Raw genomic sequence first — 21,468 nt, forward strand, 5'->3', positions numbered from 1 at the left:
CTTTACAATGACCAATTAACCAACCAAGTGGTACATCATTTGGACTATGGGTGGAAACCAGACAGCCTGGAGGAAACCCACATGAACTCCTTACAGGCAGCAGCAGGAATTGAACCTGGGTCACTGGTACTGTAAAATGTTATGTTACCCACTGCACCACTGTGCCACACTGACCCAGGCAGCGTCCAAATGTAACCAAAATGAAACACTTCACATTTGCCCAGATTAAACACCATCTGCCATTTCTCCACCTATATCTGCAACTGATTTATGTCCTGCTGTATCCTAGTTGGAAACTATTCAGCAGGTCTCCTGTGCAAATTAAGTAGCATAGTGTCCCAAATAAACAGAGGGAGACCCAGCCATTTTCTTACTTAGGTTCTGTTCTTTAAGAGTTGTCCCAGTTAAACAGTTGCCTGATTAACCGATGGCCCAATTAACAGAAATTTACTGTACATCAGAGGTTCCACTACACATACTTACAGAACACTACTAGTAACAGATCTCCAGTCAGAATAGGACCCATTTGCCACTATCCTCTGTCTTCTAAGAACAAGCTAATTCTGATTCCAAATGGCTAAGTTACTGTGAATCCAATGCATCATAATCTTCTGGATGAAACTACCAAGACTGATGTTCTAAAATCCACGCAGACAACCTCCATCACTTTAGCTTCACCAATCACTCTTGTCATATTGGTGGGAACTCATGTGCAACATCATCAAATAGCTACTTATAAATTGTGATTCAACAGTGATACACAGGGACATCTAAATGAACGCTTAAACCAGAGACTGCAAAACAGGACAATAATAGCATTGAAATTTACCTGCAATTCATAAAAATTCATGGTATAGCATTTTTATATGAGAAAGATCTTACTGAATTTCAACCTGTCATTGTAAAGCTTTATTAGCTTAGCTAGGCACTGCCTTCAAAATAAGAAAATCTATGTTAAACTGAGCCAAACTGCTTATTCTCTGGATCTCTGTAAATTTTATGTGGCTCATTTAGTGTACAAGTTTTCTTTCCACTCGTATCTGGAAGCTCTTAGATGGTCACATGGGAGATAATTAGCCTTAATTATGAAATCTTCAGCAACTATGTAACATTTTCCAATTTAAATCTGTAAGATATACTCTATTTTCTACATTAGAAAATTCAAGATTCACTCCAGGACATTAATTCGTAATCTAGACTAAAAGTTCAGTTAGTTCTAGGAAATTCCGTATTGCTGGATGTGCTGATATCCTGTTTAGAAGAATATGAAGATCCATCTAGTCACTGATAATCAAAAAAGGCACTATTTACTGTACATAATTGATCACCTCCATTTGCAAAACTATGTTAATAACACAAAAATCTCGAAGTATTACTTACTGGATGAGTGCTGCCCTTTCAAAGTACTGTATAGCTTTTTCACAGAATTGTGTGTCAATATAGTAGGCCCCAAGCCATTCAATTCCCTCGATATTTGATGGGAAATATCTAAATGACTAACAAAATAAAAGGAAACATAGCAAGAGCTTAATTACAAACACCAAAAGCATTTAGTTTAATTATATCCAACATGCTTTCCTATCAAACTTACACTTAATTCCCTCAAGGATAAAAACTCTAATTTTATGTATACAGATTATACACAGAAAATTTTATTTTTTATTTACCAAATGTATTTTACGTGAGCATTTTATCCTGAAAAGGTGTTAACTAAACACCCCCAATTTTAATTCATGTGTTTTGAAAAAGAGAATATACAGTTCTTCTAAGGAATGAGATTAACTTCACTTATAGACATAGTATATTATTTAGAATATTGTGAATTTGACCATAATTTCCTGTAGATATGTTCAATAAGTCCTTAAACAACAAAATGTATCACAGTTAGACTAAAACTAGAGATCAATTCTCTATCTTCTGGACAGCCTGAGTAGGCTGAGATCGCTGGAAATGATATATTGCTGACATGTATTGCAAATGTCTGAGGATTACAAGTAGAATACGACCCAAAAATACCCCAAATCTTGCTGACAAAACTATCCAAGCTCATTGGTCACCCACTCACTAAACCTTCTGAGGGTTAAGTTCACTAGAATTACCCCACCCCAGCCCAGTGCAGTATAGGGGCTTTCCAAATGTAAATGGTGTCACAAATTATTAGGAGAACAACCAGATTTCCATATCATTGAAGGACGATGACTTAAATCCCACCTCTGGGAAGTTGAAGTAAAGTAATTTGATACATTATAAACAAAATTTCATCTCAGTACTGATAAGCACAAAACTAGAAAAATGTTTTAAATCCTTCTGGTTCACTAATATCCTGATTTTCATCCTTGTCTTAAATGTGACTTCGCTAAGGCTGAGTCTTCAAAGGGCACACAAAAAAAAAACTGGCATTCCAATAGGAACCTCAAATGTAAAAAAATACAGGTTAAGTTATTCTTCCAGACTTAAACACCTGTCACAGAGATATTTAATGAGTATGTGACAGTAAATTATTTAAAACATTAAAAGTTTTAACATATTAGAATTCTAAAAAATAAAAATATTGAATACTTAATTAAAGAAGCAGTTTAAACAAAAATATTTTCCCCAAGTTCCTTCCAGCTACTTTCCTCCAAAGGAAAGGCAGGGTATGTACCTGATCAACCTAACGTACTTTTGTCCATGCAGCCTCCTCACCAAATGTGATGTAAAATTACTGAAATTTGGGCTCCCTTGTCTAACTCTATAGGGTCTCCAGCATCTTACTGCAGCCGGGAAAACAGTGGCCAACCACTGACTGCAACCTTGGGAATTTCTAAGGAAATGTGGAAATCACACTTTTTTTTGGCATTAAATGGAATAAGGTCAGAAGAACAGAATAATGATGTTGATTCTGACACATGAACATTTTTAGAACAAGTTCACTATCTTCTGTAGGAAAACTATGATACTAAAGATACATACATAAAATTGAGTCCCGCACTTTGAACGTGTTCATTCACTGATCACTGCTTTGATGATTATAAACTAATGACCATTAATGCCTGTATTTATTTCTACTACTGTTAAGTAATAACTCATAATAATACCAGAATTCTTACCTCATAATAATACTGGAAAGCTTGAGATTTATCTCCCTCACTGTCATACAGGTCCCCTAATTTAGCAAGTGCCTGTGAATCTGTCGGGGCAACACTAATCAACTGCATGAGCCATTCAATGGCTTGAGGTAGATCCTCCAATGTTTCATATCTCAAGAAATATTAGTTAAAGATGATTATTATCTTTCCAAGTAATGTCTATCACACGTAGATGTGTGTCCTGTAAAAGTTAATACTGTACATTGCATCAGAGTTAATTTAAAGTAGACTGTTACATTCATAGATAACAATCTGAGAAAATAATAATGAAATGCAAAATCTACATAAGCGACAGGAGTCGTTTATGGAGAGGTAAACTGAAGAGTACCTCAAATCAAGCAATCATTCAATATATAACATACAAAAAATTTCAACCATTACGATTCTAAAAATACTGAAAACATGCAGAAAGTTAGTCACAATATGAGAAAAGTAAAAGTAGCTAATGTTTCAAGTTCAATCTTGTTTTTAAGAACTTGTGAAAATGATTATGAAAACAATACAAGGGGAAAAATGCTAACATCATTCTTTGTTGCTAGTGCCTACTTTTCCAAGGAAAGAGAAAGCTTTAGTTAAGGTTTACTACCCAAAATTTCTTCTCTCTTAAATGCTTTACTCCAAAACTCTCACTTAATTTATTAATTGTTCAGCACCCCGCTACTCTTCTGCAGACGATACAGGCACAAGATCAATGCTTTATATCATTCCTTGCTATATTTTCCATCACCGGCTTCATTTTCTATGCTCTCAGTCACAGGACCCCATACTGGAGTGAAGAAGGAGAAGAAGAATAGCCCTTAACTTGGCAGTGGAGTTATCAGGGCACCGTCTTTTGACAGTGTTTCCATAGTAAGATACTGGAGTAGACTCCCTAAATCTTTCCACCTCTATCTTACTTCTTTGAATAACCTCTTTAGAACATGGCTTTTCTGTGGAAGACAGAAAAAAGCAAAGTATGTTTCTGAGATAAAAGGTGAAACTATCAAAACCACAATTTGTTGTTTGCTTTCAGGTTATCTATCTAGTCAGTATTTCAGGGAAGTCTGTGAGATCTTCATGTTGTATTTTGGCTTATTATAATTTTCTACAATAGTGACGACACTTTGAGGCATTCTGAGATTGTGAAAAGTAAAAACTCTTACATGTCACAGTAAGCAATTTTAAATTACTTTTAAACTATAAGGCTCCCAAACTACAACCTATTAATACAGCTTCCACTTTGCAAATTTTTAAAGGATGCCCCTACAAACTCAAAGCTTGGAAAGGATACAAATTTGCAATCTGATACATAACTTGAGCATTGTTCCTCATGATTGCATGGAGCTTCAAGAAACAATCCAAAGCTTCATCTAGTCTGTTCAAATTCCTGTATGTAAGACCTGAATTTAAAAAGGTGAATATGAAACATGGGGAAATAGCAAATTCCATGCAAACATTGAACATTGAGATAATTAAAATAGACTGAGCTTTCTGAAAAACATGATAAAGGCATTCTTGTTCCTATTGTTAAAAGGAATTTAATCCCATAACCACTCATACCATAATCATCCTAATTCAACAATATCATTTTCAAAGAGTGCAGAAAATGTGATCTTGCAGAAAGTACTACTGTAATGCATGGACTATCTACCGGTCTCCAAAAGTTTATCCACTCGGTGCCTGAGACTAATTCAAAAAGCATGTCATCACTTCCTCACCCATTGTGGGCATGGTGAGCAATGACAGAGGAGCTGGACCAGCTGGTGAAAATGGGGGACAGAATACATTTTCATATTACAAACATTATTATCAGCATGTATCAATGATTGACATAGCTGCATTTCTTTGATGTTAATACTACAACCAAATAAATATTAGCCTCCCATTTACCAGACAGATTTGTATTACATTAATATTCTCTGTCTCAATACACTGTTGGAGCAATGTTCTCTTTGCCCATTTGTATACTATAAATGTCTATATTATCATATAGTACATCAGAATCTTTGGTTTGGGAGTAAGAAACTAGATTCAGTTAGCATTTTTACTCAATGTGCAATATAACCGGACTGTTAATGCATATTTTTGAACTAGGATTTTTATCATATCTACATTATTTATTTCTAATCGACAAATAAAATATTAAATGCAAGGGAAATGAATCTCAATATTAATGACAAACCTATACTTATTCACATTTGCAAGTGAAGATTTCAATCAGATTGTAGATTTGGCAATTTTGGTTAATGGATCTTGGCTAAGTAGACCAATAAAAGCCATCAATAACATGCTGTATTATTTTATTACCCTATGATATGATTAGCTCTAATGCAGCACAGAGCCAAGATTTAAAGGGTATTCATCAGAAAAAGAAAGTTCAATTCCATTAAATATTTTATGGGCTTCATGAATACAGAAGTTGCACAAGGATAGAATAGTGAATACTTAGTCCATTCAGTCTAAAATTAATGACAAATCTCCAGTTAAGGACTGATATCTGTACAAGAAAAAATGCACAAGATCAAATAATATGCCAAATTCCACTTAATGAATCCAGAAGCCACTTGGGCTGTTGATATTAAACCAATGGGTAATATTTTTCTGAGCAGCAGCAATTTATTAATGTAAGAACATTAATGTTTCAGAGCCAGTAGTTTCACAAGGTTTTTCATAACAAGTAATAGAGATGCTACATGAAAAATGTAACATGAAATCAATTGCTAACATAGATCGATATGTTCTTCTTTTGTTGGGGAGAATATAATTTAATTTTAATCGAATTTGCTTTCATAATTTAAAGTTTACTCCAAATGACAAGAGTGGGTTCAGCAAGATGTAAATAGAGCTGAATGAACTTGAGTTGATGTGCTTAGCAGAAACAACAGTATTGAATGCATGAAATCACATACAAATTCCAAAAATATAATATTGTACAATGAAGATCTTGCATTAATGACATAGAAAGTTGGTTGATATTAAATGCTGCCTGACCTGCTGAGTTCCTCCAGCATTTTGCGTGTGTTGCATTAAATCTTAAATATCTTTTAGAAGCTTTAAGGTTTCCCATTCTCTACAAGTGAAATTAAATTGTAGCTCACCCAAGTTATAGAGTGCCTCAGTAAAAGATGAATCATTCCGCAGGGCTTCCTTATAAAATTCAGCTGCTTTCTCAAAGTCACCACGTGCAAAAACACAGTTTCCTTTATTAGTTAGCGCTGCTGGGTTATACCGATCAGCAACCATAGCAAGGTCTGCATAACGGTCTGCTAGCCCAAAATCATTTTCCTACACAAATCCAATGAAATTGAACTTTATTTTACATAAGCAACTTATTTCATAATTTATCCAATTTCTTTAGAAATGATAAACAGGATATTAGTAAAAAAAAAGTAATATTTTGCATTAAATTAACAAAAATAAACAGGTGGAAAAAAAAATCGATAGCTTTAATTTTAGATTTTCAAGAAAATGTGTACGGTTAAGTCTCTGCAGTCATTTAAAATCAGTATCCTTCTCTGACTTCTTCCCAACAGCTCAACTAGACTTACGTGAGACTCCAGTAGCTACAAAGGTTTACTTCCTGTATTAGATGATTTTCAAAAAAGCATTGAATGTGACCATAGAAATAATCAAGACAGAGGTAGTTTCAGTTACTTTGTCCGGTGATGATGGAAATGGCAACGATGAAAACGCAAAGACAGGAAATGCAAAAATAATGGACTTATATTATAGGCTTCTTCAGTTTGGGATGTATGGTTCAACATGTTATATTTACAAAAATAATCAACAATTGAATCTGGAATCTTCTGTGGCTATGCAGATAATATAATTCTAAATGATGATTTAAATTCAATGAACTAATTGGAGAAATGAGGCAATTTGAAACATGCAGTAGCTTTCTTTGGCCAGTCAATTAAAAAAAATGGGCCAAATGGAGCTGCCTGACAATGAATTGAATGAATGCCTAGGAGACCACTAGCAGTTAATAATTTATGGCTCAGTACATTATGGCTTCACACAAATTTTTGAATTGATCTGGAGGTCAGATTCCAATGCATTTGAATGGATTCAAATGCATTGGATTCTACAGAAAGATGTAAGTAGAAGTAAGGATTTCAATTGTTTTACATTACTTTAAGATTTTAAATTATTTGCTAGTTCATGTTTAAAAGTCTCTGGTTGTCAAGAACTGCAATAGGGCTTCTTCTCTTGGAAACAGACTATCAGTTGTTTGGCCTTCTACATTGAGAAAAGGTAGAAGTAAGGCCCTTAGGCACTGCTGGGGCAAGTTCAGCACAATCTATTTCATTACACACTAAGTACATGCAGAAATGCAGGAAGCATAAATCATACAATGCATGAACAGCACAGAAAAGATTTTATGTGAGGTTTCTGATATTTCATGTGGTAGTGTACTACAGCTCAGAAAAGACCATTCATCCCTTCTAGTCTGTGCCGAAACTTTATTCCACTGGTCCCATTGACCTGCACCCAGTCCATAACCCTCCAGACCTCTCCCCATCCATGTATCTATCCAATGTATTCTTAAAACTTAAGAGTGAGCCCACATTTACCATGTCAGATGATAGCTCGTTCCACACTCCCACCACTCTCTGAGTGAAGTTCCCCCTAATATTCCCCCTAAACCTTTCCCCTTTCAGCCTAAAGCCATGTCCTCTCGTATTTATCTCTCCTAATCTAAGTGGAAAGAGCCAACTCGCATTTACTCTGTCTATACCCCTCAAAATTTTTTACACCTCTATCAAATATTTCATATTCTTCTATGCTCCAAGGAATAAAGTCCTAACATGTTCAATCTTTTCCTTAACTCAACTCCTGAAGACCCGGCAACATCCTAGTAAATCTTCTCTGCACTCTTTCAATCTTACTGATATCCTTCCTATAGTTAGGTGACCAGAACTGCACACAATCCTCCAAATTTGGCCTCACCAATGTTTTATACAACCTCACCATAACATCCCAACTCCTATACTTTGATTTATGAATGGCAGGATGAGTTCATCTTTCAATACATACCAGAAAGTAAAGGAAAGAGAGGTTTGTTGCAGCTGCGCTCTTAACCCTGCTGTCCTTTTTCTCAAACATTTTCAGAGTCTCCACAGCCTTTGAAAGAAGAGTAGAAATTAGCTTTATTTTAGCAGAAGCACATCTAAGGCCTAAGAGATCCAATTGTTTCTGGTAATTTTAGTACATTCAGAAATGATAAAATATTCTTAGCAACACCTTAAACAACATTTCTTGGAATTCTGCCTAGCATTCCCAGTTAATCACTCAGACTTGTCACTGATCTATGTGCCATTTGCGCTTACCTTACCACCTGTACAGAACCACCCTATGCTCATCAACAAGGCCCAGCAATGCAGCAAAGCCTTCTGTAATGTAAATCCATCACTGGGCTTGCTGGAGCAAAACTGTACTGAAAAACACTGACAGGGAATCTAGCCATCACAGCTCAAGTAACTACCAAAGTATTTTAAAGATTTAAAATATCATATTAAAAATTAAATAGTTATTTTTAAATTACAATCTTAAACCATTAGATGTAATATTTTAAAACATTTTGATGAACTCATCAATTCAGAAATAATACAATAATATTCCCTCAGTTTTTCCACAAAATGAACAGAAATGCTCGTGCCAACCAAGTCGAACCTGATGCAGGCCGTTCAGCTGGATTCTCCAGAATGTCACATTCTTGTGTTGGATTTCATGACAATCCAGAGGCAGCACACTCAATAAAGGCCAGCAAATGTCACAGGCAACAAGTTTTGGATTTCTGCTTTTACACCTATGCATAGGTCAGGAAATTAAAAGCATTTCACACAGAATCAATGAAACCTAACGATGAAGAGGAACCCATCGCCGACCTTCCCTACGTTTCCAGTTTCTGGAAGGATTTCCAGGATCCTGAAGAAATACCAGATTAATACCATCCACAAACCCATAATGAAGCTCAAATTGCAGCTCGTACAGGTCAAAGATGATATGGATCTCAGGACGACTGGTGTTTACAGGATTCCCTGTGAATGCGAACCAGTGTTTATCGGCCAGACAAGGCCCACGGTGGAAACGTACATCAAGGAGCACAGAAGGTGTATCTGTTTGGGTTGCCTGGAGAAATCAGCAGTAGCAGAACATTGCATTTGCAACGGCCGTAGGATTGACTTTGACGGCACAAAACTACGCCAATGGGTTTTGGGACTACCCCGTGAAAGAAGCCATTGAAATAAAACCAGAGGAAAAAACAAAGGTTTCACTCTGAATAAGAACTGGAATTCGATTATAAGCAAGGTGGGATAGCAGAAAGCTGATTGAATGAGGACAAATCAATTAGGAGAAATAGATGACGGGTATATATATCACCAGACTAGACATGCCTAGGCATCATCCTTGATGAAGATGGCAAAGTATGCCAACAAAACGTCAGTTAAAGTTGATACTTGAACCTGGCTGGAAGCCCAAGAACAGTTCATTCATAGAACCAATATCAATAACCATACAATTTTTAAATTCTGATGATAGAGGTTGAAACACTCTGGCCCAGCATTGACGACACCTAACAGGTACCAGAAAATCTGGACCACTGAGATTTTCCTTGATGACCTCCCTCTGAGCAGGAGAAATGTTCTTTTGAAGTTCAGACACTCTTCAGGTCATGTAAGGGTTCTGAGGACTGTCCATAACCCAAAGTTTCCATCCATGTAAATACTGCCAGCTGAAATCACTAGTTGGGTGAAATCACAAAAGTTGCTCTAATAGGTTAATTAGCTACAGATTGGTAAACTGTGTGGTAGTGGATCTTATTTACTGTACTGCTGATGCCAAACAATAAATTTCATGTCATATATTAGTGATAATAAATCTGATTCTGATTCTAGTTAGTTAGTGTGGTTCTAAACTTTCGATTCAAAGCATGCTGCACTACAGAAGTTGCTGGATGACAAAATGCCAGGCTAGAGAATTTGAATGTATTCAATGAACTTGCCTTAACTTACAAGCAATTTTGTTTTAAAACCAAACAATACAAAATTCACCAGAAACCACTCTGCTTCTTATGAAATGGATGTCAGATTTTAGTTAACATAACATTTTATACATATGTAATACATACACTAAAAGAGGATCAATGATTTGACTGAAACAATGGGACATAAAGTGATTTTTTTAAAATTAGCATACTGTGAAAATAAATTTAGTACTCAAGTTGAGAATGTTATAAAATTCTTCCTAACCTCCATTCAGATTCTTTCAAGTTTCAGTTTAAAATATGCAGATACTAACTATAGTAGCTTTCCAAAATCATCATAGTGTCACTCACCTTGTCATACTGCGATGTCAAACAGAATAAAAGAAATCAAAGGAAGACCAAATTGGTTGCAGAAAATGAAAGAAAAGATTGATGACAGATATGAAATGTAAATAAACATACAGACATACTCAATGGAAAAGAGAAATTGTGAAATCAATAATGTATCTAAAGTATACTACTGGACCAAGCACATTCATACTTAAAATCAAAGCAATAATTAATATTTTTATATATCAAAAGGTCCTAATCATTTGTGATATTAGTTTTGAACAGTCATCCAAAAGGTAGCGATATTAGCGATGAGATAGGGTAGGAAGTTAATCTGAAAAATCATACAAGTAGGTAAAAGGTGGCTTTCACCTCCAGGACGATGAAAGACAATCAACCTGAAATGTTAACTCTGCTTCCATAGATGTGACCCAACTTGTTAAATATTTTCAATATTTTCTGTTTTCATTTCAGCTCTAGAACAAATTCAAATCAGGCCCTAATAATGTAAAATTCTTGCTGATTGTGCATAGTCTCAATTTACCTCTCAGTAAGCATAAACCAACAGTGTTGCTAATTTGACAGCATCAATCCTAAAATGATAGTCACACTTAGAATAATTTGCTGAGGGGTCACAAGTGTTAAATCTATTGTTGGACTAAGGCAAACGTCACTATGTATCTTATTTCCTTTTGCTCAACCTAGTCCTAGAGTAACTATACTTCCACTGAAGGCTGGAAATCTGTTTCTAACACAAGGCTGCAGAATAAATCTGTACTTTTTATAGGATGAAAATCAGACCAGTTTCTATCACAATAAATATAATGGAAATCAGTCACATGATTCAATTGATTAGATTACTGCCCAATTGTGATTAAATCTTTCATATGGTTATGCATCACTAAAATTTGTGCATTACCAACACTAGCTTCCAATATGTATGAAAACAGAAGTCTTGGACACAAAGAGATATTGCAAATAAGCTGCAAATGCATAAAAGCAAAATTGTAAACATAGAGAATCATCATGATTTGATCATAACAAATGGGTCTATGTGAGAGATTTTAATTCTATTGTAAGAATTCAGTAACTCTGCTACATATGGTCCCGAGCTCGCTGCGAAAGGAAGAGGGTTGGGTATGGGCTAATAACCTTATTCTGTAAAAACCCAGTGCTACAGAAATGCTAACAGACTTCATCCCTGGGAGAGAAAGGGCCTTTGAAGATGGGCTACACCTGGGGACAATCTGAAGACCGACCCAGGACAGAGGGCTCCAACAAGCTGCCGTTGGCAGCCTATGCCCCAGAAAGGATAATGGAAGAAGAAAAAGCTGTTCAATGCATTTCAGTGCAGTGCAGAGAAAAAGTCTGAGTTAAGCTTATAAATAGTTTGTCTGTGCAGGTGCTAATAAAATATTCCTTAGTATTAAAATGCCTTATTTACCTCTTAATGTGCCATAAAGAGATAAACTACTCAGTTTTATTGAGGACTTCTAGCTAAAAAAATAGCTGGCAAAAGCACCATTAAAATCTTATGGTCTCTTATTGTCAATTATGGTAGCTGTGCTCTTGTGCTTTTTAATGCAGAATCATGTACCAATAAACAGTTTTAACAATGGAATAATTATAAATAGTGAAAATGCCATAAAGTGTCTACAAAAGGATATTGACAGTGTAAGAGAGAACAACGTGGGAAGATGAGCAATTCTATATTTTGGCCGAATTTTTAAAAAAATACATATTACATAAATGGTGAGAGATTTTAGAGGGTAAGATTTCCTAATACATGATAAATAGAGGGCTATGCAGGAAGGAAGGATTAGATTGAACTTGGAGTAGGCTAAAAGGCTGGCACAAAGGCCTGTACTATATTGCACTACTTGATGTACTATGATTCCTAAAATGATAGAATGCAGATAGAGCATGTAATTATGACAATTAACAGAATATTAATTTGATAATTAACATTAACATTTGTTTAAGTAGGGAGGTTATGCTTTTGTTATATAGGGCAGTGGCAAGACCACATCTGCAGTACTGTGCACAGTATTTCTCTCTCTTTTTAAGCAAAAATGGTAATGCATTGGAAGCACATTATTGCTCAAGTGTGATAATAGCCCTCATTTGATTTTACACTGCTAAGATCTGTGCATTACCAACAATAGCATCCAATGTCTGATGAGAACAAAATCTCAGGCACAGTCATTTTGCAAATAGGCTGCAAATGCACAAAAACAAAATCATTGTTAAAAATAAAGAATCATCATGACTTGATAATTCTTTAATTTTACAATGATTTTATAGAGATGGATAACTAAATTGTTAATGGGAGAGCATAGTTTGTTTCATAACACTGCTATCAGCCTGAAGTTAGAATAAAGGCAATTTGACTGAAAAATACAAGATCCTGCGAGGCACTGACAGCATGGATGTAGTGATTTTTCTTCTTGTGAAGAATCAAAAACCAGTGTTTGCCATTTGAAAATAAAGCTAAGTGTCTTTGGGACTCTTTTCCTCAAAGAGCAATTGAGGCAGGGTATGTCAGTGCTTTTAAGGCAGAGGTAGAGTGATTGCTGAAACGCAAGTGGCAAATATGTTAAAATAATGTGCTCAGATTCAAAACTGGAATCAATCGCTAAAATAAAGTGTTTATATCATTCCTAATAAAGCAGTAATAATTTAAATGAATCTGACTCAACTCAATTCTATAACTTAATGGCAGTCCTGTTACAGGAAAATAAGCAGTTATAATTTGCCATATTTACCGTAAAATCCTCAAATAAATTTTAAGAGTAATAGACAAACTAGCAAAATTAAAATGGTCAATACATAAAATTGGTGGTGCATTCTGATTATTCTTAACAACTTTAGTTCTTCAAAAATAATTAAATTTTAAACAGTTTCAAACAAGAATCTCTTTGAAGAGTTTGCAAGAATTCAACTGAAATAGAAAAGTTACTGATACCTGGTTAAAATCCCTCTGTCTCAGATAAGTGATGGCTTTATTAATTTCTAGGTCATTAGCTAGCTCAACATATTGGGAAGTCTTGACCATTTCCACACACCTGCAAAAATTAGTGATCAAATATGAGTTACTTCAAATCCAGATTCTTCTCATATATTTCATCTTAGAGGGAAGGGAAGAAGAACAAGGAGAAGGTATATCAATCACTGTGGAAGTGTCAGCACCAGAGCACAAGATTATTTTTATTTTGGTATAACTCCATCTCAGGGTTAGTATTCTGAGGTTTCCCACTAAGTAATGCTGTGTTGCGAGGTTTTCATGTACATCATTTCTAATTTCCATATTAAACATTCAATTAACTTATGGATGAGGATTTCAAACAATTGTCAAATTATGATTACGTGGTGCTGAAGTGGGCTATGGCAAAGTTGGTTAGCTGAACACACAGTATACTTCACAAGAGGAGAGGAAAACAGTCCAGAAGCCATTTGTAGTGTGGCACACTGACTTCTACCCTGCTGAAGACAGGAGACAACTCTCAGACACCTACTCATACTACACCACACCATCAGAAAACTGTCTCTGACACTATCGTTGCCTCATCCACTCTGGAGAACTCCCATCCACTGCCACAAAGCTCATTGTACCCCTTCCCTGCATTTCTAACTCCTACCCAAGATCCACAAACTGGACTGTCCCAGTAGACCTATTGTCTCTGACCGCTCCTGTCCTACAGAACTCATGTCCTCATATCTGAATTCCATTCTATCCCGCTTGGTTCAGTCTCTTTCCACTTGATCTCCTCAATAATTTTCAATTTCCTGGCACCATCAGGAAGGCCCCAAAGCTCTTCACTTCACCAACCAATCCCCCTCCCCCACTACCCTCCTCCATCAGGAAGAAATGGTCCTCAAGCTGAACTATTTTCCTTTGACCTCTCACACTTTCTCCAATCTCAAGAAAGTCATCAGCTATGTAGACCAGCCTGCGTTCAAAGCCTTCCCCGGTTATATTCCCCAACTCTTCCTCCACTACAGTGATGACTGCACTGGTGCTGCTTCATGCACCCAGCTGAGTTTGTTGATTTTATTAACTTTGCCTCTAACTTCCACCCCGCCCTTAAATTCACATGGTCCATCTCTGACACATCCCTCCCCTTTCCTTATCTCTCTTTCTCAATCTCTGGAGACAAACTGTCAACCAACATCTTTTATAAACCTATTGAATCCTGTAGTTATCTCAACTATACCTCTTCCCACTATATTGCCCGTAAAAATACAGCTCTCTTTTCTCAGTTTCTCCTCCTCTGTGGCATCTGTTCCCAGGACACAACTTTCCATTCCAGGACATCAGAGATGTCCCATTCTTCAAAGAACAGGGTTTCCCTCCCTTTACATTGATGACACCCTCTCCTGCATCTTTTCCATCTCCTGTACATCCACATTCACCCCAGCTTCTCGCTGCCATAATAATGATAGAGTCCCTCTTGTCCTTACCTACGTAAGGACCCATCAGATTCTTCACCTGCATTATCCTCCGCAACTTCTGCCATCTTCAAAGGGATCCTACTGCTAAACACATCTGTCCCTCCCCCCACCCCCCAGCTTTCTGCAGGGATCACTCCCTCCACGATTCTCTTGTCCACTTATTCCTCCCCACTAATCTCCCTCAGGCACGTATCCCTGCAAGCAGCCAAGTTCTACACCTGCTCATGCACCACCCCCCTCACCTCCATTCAGGGTTCCAAACAGTCCTTCCAGATAAGGCTACACTTCACTTGCGAATCTGCTGGGGTTGTCTATTGTGTTTGGTACTCCTGATGTGGTGTCCTCGACATTGGTGAGACCTGTCGTATATTGGGAAACTGCTTCATCAAGCACCTCCGCACCATCTGCCACAAGCAGGACTTCCCAGAAGCCAAGCATTTTAATTCTGTTATCCATTCTCATTCTGACATGTCAATCCGTCTGGGTACCATCCAACCTGATGGCATGAATATGGATTTCTTCTCCTGGTGAACAAATCTATTCCCCCTTCCTCTATTTCCTACTTTGACCTTTCACTTCCCACCTGCCTTACTTCCCCCTGGATCCCCTCCTCCTGCCCTTTCACCAACTGACCACTCTCCTCTCCTATCAGATTCTCTCTTCTCTAACCCTTGACCTATCCCACCTACCTGGCTTCACTTACCACCTTCCAGCTACCCTCTTTCCTACCCCCCCCCCCGCCTTTTTATTCTGGCATCTTCCCCCTTCCTTCTCATTCCTGAAGAACAGTCTCAGCCCAAAACATTAACTCTTTCCTCTTTTCCATTGCTGCTGCCTGACCTGCTTAGTTCCTCCATCGTTTCATGTGTGTTGCTTTGGATTTCCAGCATCTGCAGATTTTCTCATGTTTGAGGAAAACAGTCCAGTATTTATTAAAGCTCATGATCACTGGACATCAGCTTTCTAACTATCAACATGTTCAAATCATTGTTCATAGAAAATGATTTCATTTCATTATTGAATTTTAGATATACAGTATTAGAAATTTACCATGGAGGACATCATATAACCCAGTATGTATGTACCATCTAAAAAGTATCACTCTAGTTTTTGGTCCACTACATGTCACGTAATTTCAAGTGCATCCCACATATTTATGCCTGTTTCAACCCATCAGTTTCTGAAATATATTAAAAAAAAACCCAAGCTCTGCCTCGGCCCTATCAAGTATTCCCTTAACACCCTGTTTTGTTGTTAAGGGAACCTGGCCCCTCCAATCTATTTTGGCTGGGCTCCTCATTATTTCATCCAGCTCAGCTAAATTTCACTTCAGTCTTCTCCATTCTACAGAAAGCAATCCCAGCCAGTCAAATTTTTCATCATGGCTAAAGTGCAAAGAGCAACTGAAATACCAGTCCAATTATGGTCCATAGCCCTGATTGAGATTCTTGGGTTTGCTGGAATTTCAGAATGCTAACCAGTCTGAACAAGAGTATTAATAGGTGTGTTATCAGGATTTACTTACAGCTCCAATCCACACCATTAATCAAAATCTAGGAACTTAATGTTTGCCATTCCCATTCTGGCAATATGTGCTTTACATACATAGAGTAAAATCTGTTACATAAGTGCATTTTACCCAAAATCAATTCATCTATTACAAGTTCCACATATTGCAACTTTAACTATCAAGCACTACAAAGTGCTTTAACTAACAAGTGCCTCTTCTCTTGTAAAATAATGCAACTTTTATATTAATGAGACCAATGCCTTGTATTTGAGAGTAAATATTGATGTTTAGCTTATTCAGGTTTTTCAATATAACGATCTCTTGCAGTTATTTACTTACAGTAATCAGTCTAGAGTACTAAACTGAATTGATTTTTCCTACCAGTCATATCCAGCAGCGAAAGATGGTTCAATTGCAGGTGCTATCAGCTTAGCTGCAGTCATAATAAATCTCTCTGCCATTGCCTTCCTGCAAAATTACATATTTTTAGAACATAATTACTTTCATTTCTGTAACATAATCTCTAAACATTGTAGAATAATCTAAAAGGGTTCCTTAAGATTTCTTTCTAAATTTCATGTCAAATTCCTCTAAAAGGAAGCCACAAAATTGTTTCTGAAAATATGAGCTGCCCTGTATTTGACTTCCTTTCAAAACAATTTTTGTACATGACTTCCATATAGTAATGTGGTATTAATATATAAATATTTACAAAGGACTATGATCTGTTTTCTACAGAACAGTGAGCAGTTTGTCCATTCAGTTATCAGCATATGGTATAAGTGACAAATACACTGAAATGACAATCTTGCTGTGATTTCATTGAATTTGGTCATTATTCCCTTATTCCAGAGTTAGCACATTTAAAAATGTTAATTTTCAAAACAGATGTACACTACCGTTCTCGCTCCATTTGCCTGAGTGGATCATTCTTGATAGCTTCGATTACTAGATTCATATGTGGATCATCCTAAAGAATGTGAAAACAGTTTTCAAAGAAGCATGTTTGATTTGAAATAGATGCATGCTACATTATAAAATGTTACTTATCACAGAGTAAAATAATTAAGACAGGAGAAAATTCAGGGATGCAAATTTTAAGAATATTAGTGGGTTGTTTATTGTTTAGCTTGTGGTTGTAAGGGAGAATGGAGAGGTATTTAAAAATACTTCACTCCCTTAAACAATCAGAATTGTTACAGTGATCTTGCACTGTTTGCATTAAAATATATAAATGCTGAGAAATAACTAGAAGCATAGGCTTTGACAAATCGGGAATTCCTGTTGAATGTTAAGCAAATCAACAAGTGTTTTCTAAATACACCCACAGCTCCTGCTTTATCTATTCTACTACTTATATCCTAAAAAATTGTCAGACATATATTTGCATTGAGTTTGCCTAATACTACTATTGTTTTCTAAGAGTGCTGCCATCACTTTTAAAAAAAAATTGGTCTCCAGCATTTAAGCCATATATTTCCCTGGTCTATATTTTCCTATTTTTCCTTCGTTTTTTGAATGGTGGTTATGCTACCCTCAACTCTATTGAAACCATTCTAGAGTCTACAGAACTTTGGAAAATGACAGTAATGGATCTGTTACTTTTAGGACAACTTGTTTAAGTAATCTGTAAAGTAGATTATTAGGTCCTGGTGACCTATTATTAATCTTGTCCATTTTCATAATATTACTTTCTCTATTAAAATTAACTGAATTCAGTACCATTTAATGTAGTTAGTCAAATCACAAGACTGGACAGAAGGCTGTAAGATATTGTAAATATATCAACTCCAGAAATAATGTGATGCCTTAATCCCCTTGTCTCTAGCAGGGTGGTCCATGGCTCACCATGGTTGAAGCTGCAGCTCACAATAAATTTCAACAAGGCTGTCCTTAATGTAAAATAGACAGCTCATCTTTCCTTGTGAGACCCAGATATGAAAACCTATCCTTCAACACTTTGGCTGAAAGGTGTTCCCAAAGGCAAAAGCATGTGAGCAGCAAAAGGTCTTTGCCATGTCAACCTTGCAACTTGAAATAACTATTGAAAGAGCCACACAATTGTAGAAATGCAGCAACAGGCATGAGAAATCAGTAACAATCAATTGTATACAGCTGCTGATTCCTTTAAATAGTAAAGTCAAGGGATGGGAGTTCTTCCTGCTGATGAATACATGCATGATCATATAAAGTTAAAGGAGTACCAAGCTCCAAAATGCTCGACTGTGTCAAATCAGCACTCCACACTGATTTGCTTAGTTTCTCTATTTACAGTGGGAGTGCACTGCATGTACTAATGTGTTATCTGTTTCATTACATATGCATGACCCACTTCTAAAAATCCCAATTACCTCAATTTCCCATTACAATTATTGGAAGAAGTCTAATATTTGGTTCATATATATGGCTTATAAAAAAATTTAAATTTGAGAGTACTTCTAATCAAGTTAATTTTAATGTGCCAAGATTTATTAAATTGGCGACTAACAGAGAAACCAGACAATAGTTATGAAAAATACATTTACTTGTGTATGTCGGGCTATAGAGCAGCACACGTGCTTTCTAAACTGCTTCTAAAATTCAGTTTCATTGAAGTTAAAGGAACTGAATTTGGAGTTGGAGTGGAATGTACAGCTGTTAGTGCATTTAGTTGACAGGGAATGAATTTCTGGGTAAATGCTTTTACAGTGAAGAATAAAATAACATAGGAAACTATGCAAACTAGAATAGGAAGGAACAATCGAAACAAGAATAGGAACAGATAGAATGTCAAATGAATGAACTACATCTCTTGAGGGAAAAGAGAGGTATAGGAGAAATATCTGCTAATAAAATAGTCTTAGAATAGGCTTCATACTGATCAGACCAGACAAATAACTCATTCTTTAATATTTGCTCTAATACACCCAATACTCACTGCCTATTTATTAAGCACCTTAAGAAAATTTATGGGTTTTGAAAATTAAATGACTAGATGATCTGCATCAACTGCACTGAATTAGGAAAAGAAAATAAGCATTATGATCTGTCATCTCATGTTGGATCTAAGGGACATGAGTAAACAATGAACAAAAGAAAAATTTAGGTAAATAAATATGCTCACTCCTTTTTCTTTATTATTTAAGTTATAAATTGATACTATGATGATAAAGTGCATGCATTCAAAGGTTCAAGATTAAAATCAGTCAATAATTCTAAACTTAGTAGCATTCACAGAACTCAAAATTTAAGATGCAAGTGCTGTAAGGGCTTTTCCTGTAACATAAATACAATTGACCTATGAAACAAATGCACTTAAGCAGCTGTTTAAGAAAAGGCATGGGGTCTCAGAGGGGACCTAATTAATCCAAACAACTGCTTGGCAGCATTTAATCATGTATGTAGACGCCAAAAGCCTCCATAGCTTGACTTCCAAAGTCGGTAACTTCAATTTGAAATCATTCATTACCATTTGTCCTCTAGTTTCAGAGTACATCCAACTCTCTCAAATATCAGCAAATATCCCACTGCATCACCCACAGCTGCAAATTTCCTGCTTTAGAAAGACAGGAATATTCAACCGTACAAAGCACAATGTCGATTTTGAACAGAACCTACTCTATTAGAGCTCTCGTGCCCTCCCCCTCCCCCCACCCTCTATACCACTTGCAGGGACAACGTAGATGAGGAATTCAGATAGAACGTGGAACAGAAAGAGCAACATTCTTGACTTTTTCTGATCTTTTACCAATTGAACACAGTAGAATAGGGCATGGAGGGCTACTTTCTAATGCAAACCTCAGTCTGATGTTATTAAAAAAGCTATAACATTTTAGCTTTATATAAGGAATAATATGCATGCCGTTGCTTAATTTAAATTATTTCTCCATTATTAAAAACTAATATCCTGATGAAGGGTCTCTGCCTAAAACAAAGACTACTTACTCTATTCCATATATGCTGCCTGGTCTGTTGAGCTCCTCCAGCATATTGTGTGTGATCCTCTGTTTATCTGTCTTGTCTAATTGGAAACATAGAAAGCCTACAGCACAATACAGAACTTTTGGCCCATAAAGCTCTGCCAGATATGTCCTTACTTTAGAAATTACCTGCGGTTACCCATAGCCCTCTATTTTTCTAAGCTCCATGTACCTATCCAGGAATCTCTTAAAGACCCTATCATATCCACCTCCACCACCATCGCCTGCAGCCCATTCCACACACTCACCACTCTCTATGTAAAAAACTTACCCCTGACATCTCCTCAGCCCCTATTTATAAGCACCTTAAAACTGTGCCCTCTTGTGTTAGCCACAGCTCTGGGAAAAAGGCTCTTACTATCCACATGATCAATGCCTCTCATCATCTTATACACTTCTATCAGGTCACCTCTCATCCTCCATCACTCCAAGGAGAAAAGGCTGAGTTTGCTCAACCTATTCTCATAAGACATGTTTCCCAATCCAGGCAACATCCTTGTAAATCTCCTCTGTACCCTTTCTATGGTTTCCACATCCTTCCTCTAGTGAGGCAACCAGAACTGAGCACAGTACTCCAAGTGGAGTCTGTGCAGGGTCCTATACAGCTGTAACATTACCTCTCAGCTCCTAAACTCGATCCCACGGTTGATGCACCGTATGCCTTCTTAACCACAAAGTCAACCTGTGCAGCTGCTTTGAGCGCTCTATGGATTCGGACCCTAAGATCTCTCTGATCCTCCACACTGCCAAGAGTCTTACCATTAATACTATAATCTGCCATCATATTTGAGCTACCGAAATGAGCCACCTCACACTTATCTGGGTCGAACTCCATCTGCCACTTCTCAGCCCAGTTTTGTATCCTATCAATGTCCCACTGTAACCTCTGACAGCCCTCCATACTATCCAAAACACCCCCAAGCTTTGTGTCATCAGCAAATTTACTAACCCATCCCTCCACTTCTCAAAGGGGTCCCAGAACAGATCCCTGAGGCACACCACTGTCACTGACCTCCATGCAGAATATGACCTGTCTACAACCACTCTTTGCCTTCTGTAGGCAAGCCAATTCTGGATCCACAATGCAATGTCCCCCTAGATCCCATGCCTCCTTACTTTCTC

The 21,468-nt window shown here is 36.8% G+C and overlaps 1 protein-coding gene across 7 annotated transcripts in view; it reads right to left on the minus strand.

Moving 5' to 3' along the window:
• The window catches only part of ift88 (intraflagellar transport 88 homolog), a 187,257-nt gene that overhangs the window by 24,138 nt on the left and 141,651 nt on the right, over positions 1 to 21,468 (minus strand). For all 7 annotated transcript variants that reach the window (XM_059964217.1, XM_059964216.1, XM_059964218.1 and 4 more), the window contains 8 exons: positions 17,287 to 17,357; positions 16,769 to 16,855; positions 13,391 to 13,490; positions 8,145 to 8,231; positions 6,206 to 6,392; positions 4,399 to 4,507; positions 3,090 to 3,240; positions 1,381 to 1,496 (listed from right to left, as the gene is read on the minus strand). In XM_059964217.1, coding sequence (XP_059820200.1) covers positions 1,381 to 1,496; positions 3,090 to 3,240; positions 4,399 to 4,507; positions 6,206 to 6,392; positions 8,145 to 8,231; positions 13,391 to 13,490; positions 16,769 to 16,855; positions 17,287 to 17,357 — 908 coding nt within the window. The remainder of the gene's footprint in view (positions 1 to 1,380; positions 1,497 to 3,089; positions 3,241 to 4,398; positions 4,508 to 6,205; positions 6,393 to 8,144; positions 8,232 to 13,390; positions 13,491 to 16,768; positions 16,856 to 17,286; positions 17,358 to 21,468) is intronic.

This window comes from Hypanus sabinus, chromosome 3, assembly GCF_030144855.1.
Source record: "Hypanus sabinus isolate sHypSab1 chromosome 3, sHypSab1.hap1, whole genome shotgun sequence".
In the NCBI taxonomy this organism is placed as follows: domain Eukaryota; kingdom Metazoa; phylum Chordata; class Chondrichthyes; order Myliobatiformes; family Dasyatidae; genus Hypanus; species Hypanus sabinus.